General features: G+C 39.4%; 1 protein-coding gene across 2 annotated transcripts; it reads left to right on the top strand.

The window, feature by feature from the left end:
- Positions 1 to 2701: 2701 nt before the first annotated feature.
- Positions 2702 to 6434, top strand: LOC100257760 (G-type lectin S-receptor-like serine/threonine-protein kinase At1g11410). 2 transcript variants are annotated; one of them, XM_019218536.2, is made up of 7 exons: positions 2702 to 3646; positions 4516 to 4641; positions 4811 to 5013; positions 5149 to 5359; positions 5485 to 5722; positions 5798 to 5948; positions 6042 to 6434. In XM_019218536.2, the coding sequence occupies exons 1-7, from the start codon at positions 2839 to 2841 to the stop codon at positions 6336 to 6338; spliced, it is 2034 nt and encodes a 677-aa protein (XP_019074081.2). In that variant the 5' UTR covers positions 2702 to 2838; the 3' UTR covers positions 6339 to 6434. The 2 variants fall into 2 exon arrangements, with proteins under 2 accessions (XP_019074081.2, XP_019074083.2); XM_019218538.2 differs by lacking the exon at positions 4516 to 4641 and having other exon boundaries at positions 2723 to 3646.
- The last annotated feature ends 502 nt before the right edge of the window (positions 6435 to 6936 follow it).

Below are 6936 nucleotides of genomic sequence, written 5' to 3'. Positions count from 1 at the left end.
CAATTGAGTATTTGGGACACATAGTTTCTGCTGGCGGGGTACGTGCTGATCCGCAAAAACTCGATGCCATGATGAAGTGGCCCATACCCCGCACCTTGAAGCACCTCCGAGGTTTCCTCGGCCTTACTGGCTATTATCGGCGGTTCATTCACGGTTATGCTTCAATCGCGGCTCCACTCACGGATTTGTTACGCAAAGACGCTTTTAATTGGACTCCGGAGGTTACCGTGGCTTTTGATGCCCTGAAAAGTGCAATGGTTGCAGCGCCAGTTTTACGGTTGCCAGATTTCAATAAGACCTTCGTGATCGAGACTGACGCGTCTAATGTGGGAATAGGCGCCGTTCTCATGCAAGTAGGTCATCCAATCTCTTATTTCAGCAAGAAATTGGGTCCACGCCTACAAGCTTCATCAACATACCTCAAGGAACTTCACGCCATTGCTGAGGCAGTACATAAATGGCGCCAATACCTATTGGGCAGGTTTTTCATTATTCGAACGGATCACAAAAGCATCAAAGAATTATTGCAGCAGGTGGTACAAACTCCAGATCAACAGATTTATATCCGGAAGTTGTTGGGCTACCATTTTCGGATCGAATATAAGCCGGGGCGTGCTAATCAAGCGGCGGACGCTTTGTCTCGGGTCCATGAAGAGGAATTGGAACAGCCTGCGCTATCCGCGCCTTCATGTCTGTCGTTCTCGAGCCACCCCTCCTTAGAGTTTTTGACCACCCTTCGTCAAGAAAACTCTACACTCTCGGACTTAGTCTCCCTTCATCAACAGTTCACGACAGGTTCCCTCTCTTCGGACTATTCCCTTCATGATGGCTTGTTGTTCTTCAAGCTTAGATACTACATCAGCCCCAACTCTTCCTTAAAGGCCCTACTGTTGCACGAGTTTCATGCTACACCATTCGCGGGTCATGGTGGAGTAAAACGTACCTTGGTTCTCTTGGCTACTCTTTTTTATTGGCCACGCATGCGGGCAGATGTGGAGCAATATGTTTCAGCATGCTTAGTTTGTCAACAGACGAAGTATTCAACCCAAGCACCAGCTGGACTCCTCCAGCCACTCCCAGTTCCTTCGTTGGTATGGAACGAAGTCACCATGGACTTCATTACCAACCTGCCCCCTTCCCGCAATTTTACAGTTATCATGGTGGTGGTCGACCGTCTCACCAAGTCAGCGCACTTCGGGGCTTTGCCAACTCAGTTCACAGCCGCCAAATCAGCGGAAGTTTTTGCGGCAATTGTGGTCAAGATTCATGGGTTTCCGAGTTCGATCATATCCGATCGCGACCCTGTCTTCATGAGTAAATTTTGGCAGACACTTTTTAAGCTTAGCGGGACATCCTTGCGCCATAGTACGGCTTACCACCCACAAACGGACGGGCAGTCCGAAGTCGTCAATCGGGGACTAGAGCAGTACTTACGTGCATTCACGAATGAGAAACCACACTCGTGGATCTCTTTTCTCGGATGGGCTGAATTTTGTTATAATTCCAGTTATCATAGTGGCCTAAAAATGACTCCTTTTCAGGCCTTATTCGGACGTCCCCCTCCGATCATTCCAGCTTATACCCAGGGCTCTACTTCAATCCAAGCCCTCGATGAGGCACTTGTGGAGCGCGATACCTTGCTCCGTACCTTGAAGGAGAATCTACGTCAAGCTCAACACCGGATGACGCAAAAGGCTAATGCACATCGGCGCGACCTGCAGCTTGAAGTAGGAGATATGGTTCTTGTTCGCTTACAACCGTATCGGCAAACTACTGCAGCTCATCGTCCCTACCAAAAATTGGCCAAACGGTATTATGGACCGTACCAAGTGCTTGAGCGGATTGGGGCCGTCGCTTATCGTTTAGCATTACCCAGTGGCTGCAAGATCCATCCCGTGTTTCACATATCTGCCCTTAAGCCTTTTCGAGGACCCGTTCCTGACAAAGTTTATCCACTCCCGACCGCAACTATGGGCATCCATCCTCTATTAGTACCAGCGGCTATTTGTGCTGTTCGAACGATTCTCCGACAGGGAAAAGAAGTCCAACAAATTCTGGTGCAGTGGACCGCCAGTGACCCTGAGAACGCAACCTGGGAAGATTTTGTCGCATTCTGTAGACTTTACCCTGATTACCACCTTGAGGACAAGGTCGATTTTCATGGAGTGGGGAATGATACATTCGTGGCCATCCCGTTACAGCAACATGTACAGACAACTGAAGCATCCGTTGTGGAAGAGCCCAATACACCTAAAGTACCTCCCACAGAAGAGCTCAATGCTGCCACTCAGCTAGTCACCAAGCATTCCAAGGCCCAGTCCAACTCAGGCCCACGCAGGCCCAGAAAACCACCAACGTGGATGAACGATTACGTCGTGTAAGGAAAGGGACGTGAAGCTCTGGTTTTATTTTTCCTGCAATTTACTATTTCTGGTTGTAACCAATTCTGTTAGAGGGTTGTGCCGTGTTGGTTTTGTTTTTTCCGAAGAGAAGGCATAAAACTCTCGGAGGAGGTCTGCAGGGGGGATATGAGATTTTGGATCAGAACTCTCTCTTTTTTCCTTATTCTTTTTTTTTCTGCTCAATCTTTTCTCTGTTTTCTCCCTTCTTCGTTCTGGAGATATTGGAGCTGACACTCGCTCGAAGAGTGCCCTTGTGCTAACCGGTCATTTTGTAGGAAGAACGTATCATGTATGGTCCACAAACGTTTCCATCTCATCAGTCAACGCTACTGTGGCTCAGCTGTTAGATACCGGAAACCTAGTCTTGATCCAAAACGATGACAAGAGGGTTGTTTGGCAAAGCTTCGATCACCCGACATACACCATTCTTCCCCACATGAAGCTAGGACTTGACCGGAGAACTGGGTTGAATCGGTTCTTAACATCTTGGAAGTCACCGGAAGACCCGGGAGCAGGTGAATACTCGTTTAAGTTGGATGTGAATGGATCTCCTCAACTGTTCTTGTCTATGGGTTCCAAGTGGATTTGGCGAACGGGCCCCTGGAACGGTCTTGGATTCGTGGGTGTGCCGGAGATGTTAACTACCTTCATATTCGACATCCGGTTTTGGAACACTGGGGATGAGGTCTCGATGGAATTCACCCTCGTGAATTCTTCCACTTTCTCAAGCATTAAGTTGGGCAGTGATGGACTCTACCAGCGCTACACGTTGGACGAACGAAACCACCAATTGGTAGCGATCCGGTCGGCGGCGAGGGACCCCTGCGACAACTACGGTCGGTGTGGGCTCAACAGCAACTGCGACGTCTACACAGGAGCTGGCTTTGAGTGCACATGCCTTGCGGGATTCGAGCCCAAGTCGCAACGTGACTGGTCCTTGAGAGACGGGTCGGGTGGGTGTGTGAGGATCCAAGGCACGAATACCTGTAGGAGTGGGGAAGGGTTCATAAAAATAGCAGGTGTGAAGCCACCAGATGCATCGACGGCACGTGTTAACGAGAGTTTGAACTTGGAAGGCTGTAAAAAGGAGTGCTTGAATGACTGTAACTGCCGTGCATGCACTAGCGCTGATGTGAGCACAGGAGGAAGTGGGTGCTTGTCTTGGTACGGGGATTTAATGGACATCAGAACCTTAGCCCAAGGGGGCCAAGATTTATTTGTTCGCGTGGATGCTATTATTTTAGGTATGCGTTCCTACTTACTCACAAAATTAATTATCCAAGCTTATCTTACTCGAAATTATTCAAAGAAATTAAATACAATGACTTATTTCTTTCCACATTCTAACTCCAAATTGATATCCTACATGGAATAGAAAAAAAAAAAGTTTATAATGTAGTATTGTAAACCAATCCAAGGATAGATTAGGACAAATTGATCAAATAATTCATTTTTATTAAATGAATAATAAACCTTTTGATATTAATTATAACATCACTCACATATTTAATCAACTAAATGTCCTTGCAAAATAAATTTTATAATTACTAATGACTTATAAATGAAGAAAGATAACATACGTAATATGCTATGACAACAATATAATACAATTATATATAATAAAAGAAATTAATTTTGGTACAGATTATTTTAATATCATGTTCATAAGTATTATAAAAGATGATTTATTTTTGTTTTATACTTAACTTTATTTATTTTTTGTTCCAACTTCATGATTAAATATGACAAAAAGTAAAGACAAATTAAATTAACCTAATGTTACTAAAAATATCAAATACTATTAGTAGTTCATCACAATTATAAATATTTAATACATTTTAAAAAAGTATTCAACTTGTGAATTTTAAAATTATGAATATATATATATATATTAGATTGGGTTCAACTTGAGGTTGTATTAGTAAACCGTCAATGAAACCTAGCTTCGTATTTTTCTAAATTTGAGGCTCATCTATTGATGTTCACCCTAGCACTCTTCTTTATTAAGTTTTATAATCATGTTATATGGTTTTCGTCTCCCTTACATCAAACAAAGGTTTTAAGACTTTTAAGATTAATGATGATTTTTCTACATTTTTTTTCCCTTCTATAGCAGAAAATGAAAGAAAAAAAACTTTCTTTCACAAGAAGATGATGATAGTGATTCTCGCCGTCGGGGTTGTTTTCTTCATGATTCCCACGATTTGTTCATCTTGGTTGATAATGAAGAAAAGAAAAGGTATTTCAAAGTTTGTGGTAATGAAGTAATGACAATTTTCATTTATTTTGCCTTCTTCTTTTAAGATTACCGCAATAAAATAGAGTAGAATGATTCCAAAAACTCTGAAGTACTAGAAAATATAACAATTAAACATTGATAATTTGTTGGTTATCTTGATATCATGCAGGTAAAGGAAGACAATGTAAAACGTTGTTTAATATGAGCTCAAAAGCTACAAGGCTCAAACACTATTCAAAAGCAAAGGAGATAGATGAAAATGGAGAAAATTCTGAATTACAATTCTTTGATCTAAGCATTGTAATTGCAGCAACAAATAATTTCTCTTTTACTAACAAACTTGGACGAGGTGGTTTTGGCACAGTTTATAAGGTAGTCATCATCAATGGTGTGTTTTGAATTTGCATGCATGTTTCATGATAGTCATTATATTAATTAAGTTGAATTTTTTTCACTATATTCAAACAATGAATAAGCTAAATCTATATATATTTTGATGATTGTTAGGGTCTACTATCCAATGGACAAGAAATAGCTGTGAAAAGATTATCAAGGAATTCAGGACAAGGAGTAGAAGAATTTAAGAATGAAGTCACTCTAATTGCAAAACTCCAACACAAGAATCTTGTGAAGCTTCTAAGTTGTTGTATTGAAGAAGAAGAGAAAATGCTAATCTATGAGTACTTGCCAAACAAAAGCTTTGACTATTTCATTTTTGGTATCAATGTCTTATCTTCTACCATTTTGTTGATCTCTTTTACCTCTAGTTCTTGCATAATCACTTGGAGAAGCTATTTTAACTATTCATTCATTAGTAATTGATGCTTCATATTTTTTGTACAGATGAAACAAAAAGATCAATGTTGACTTGGAGGAAGCGCTTTGAAATCATTATTGGAATTGCTCGAGGGATATTATATCTTCATCAAGACTCAAGATTAAGAATCATACATAGAGATCTAAAAGCAAGCAATATTCTATTAGATATTGATATGATCCCAAAAATTTCAGATTTTGGCATGGCTAGATTATTTGGCAAGAATCAAGTTGAAGGAAGCACAAATCGGGTAGTTGGAACATAGTAAGTATCATATATGAGGAGCTAATAAGGAACACATGATTAAATCTTAATAATTTTTCTTGTTTTTTGCTACAGTGGTTATATGTCACCTGAGTATGCAATGGAAGGACTATTTTCAATAAAGTCTGATGTATATAGCTTTGGGGTTTTGCTATTAGAGATTATTACTGGGAGAAGAAACTCGACTTATTATCATGATAGTCCATCTTTCAACTTAGTTGGATGTGTGAGTAAATTGAACCTTTGTTGCTCTATTTTTCCTTACTTTATTCACTCATATAAGCTACCTAATAGTGAAGAATTTTTTTTTTTTTTTTAGGTTTGGAGCCTATGGAGAGAAGGCAAAGCCTTGGATATAGTAGATCCATCACTAGAAAAGTCAAATCATGCAAATGAAGTATTGAGATGCATCCAAATTGGACTCTTATGTGTCCAAGAATCTGCAATAGATCGACCTACCATGTTGACAATTATTTTCATGTTGGGTAATAACTCTACTCTTCCTCTTCCTAACCAACCTGCATTTGTTATGAAAACATGTCATAATGGTGCAAACTCATTTAATGTAGTAGTCAATTCTATAAATGAGGTAACAATAACTATGGATGCACGCTAAATGCTCAAACTCTCATATGTAAATTTATTTACCATGACAAGAGATTGTGCACACAATATCATTAAATTTATTTATTTTTATAGATCACTTTTTATACATGCTTATGTGAATGACAAATAAAATGATTATATATATTTTTTTTACATAAATTGACCCATCATGTTTTGCAAGGCTTCTAAATACATAAATGTATGCTAAAAAATGGAATAAAGTCAAACAATTGATTAAACATATTCACTCCATTGAAAGCTTAATTGAGTCCCTCAGTAGGGTCTTTAGGTGACCAATTCTAATTTAGGTGACCAATTAAACTAGTATTCTTATGCTTGATTGAAATATCGATGGTTTTTAGTTAGGAAATCCATCAAAGTTCAATTCAAACTTTTGGAGAAAAAAAAACATAGTACTTATTGGGTGTTTGTATCAATTAAAACACAAAAATAATGATGGAATTTTGAGCTAATTATTGGCAAAATTTTCAAGATTACCCTTAAGCCATATTTGACTCTTATTTGTAAACTTTCCCTCTTGTTTTAAAATGAACTTCTTTACAAATGGAAAATCCCAAAACTTAACATAATAGATGATATCAAAATAG

This window comes from Vitis vinifera, chromosome 10, assembly GCF_030704535.1.
Source record: "Vitis vinifera cultivar Pinot Noir 40024 chromosome 10, ASM3070453v1".
NCBI lineage: Eukaryota > Viridiplantae > Streptophyta > Magnoliopsida > Vitales > Vitaceae > Vitis > Vitis vinifera.
Note: the sequence above shows the minus strand (reverse complement) of the source record. Positions and strands in the feature narration are given on the sequence as shown.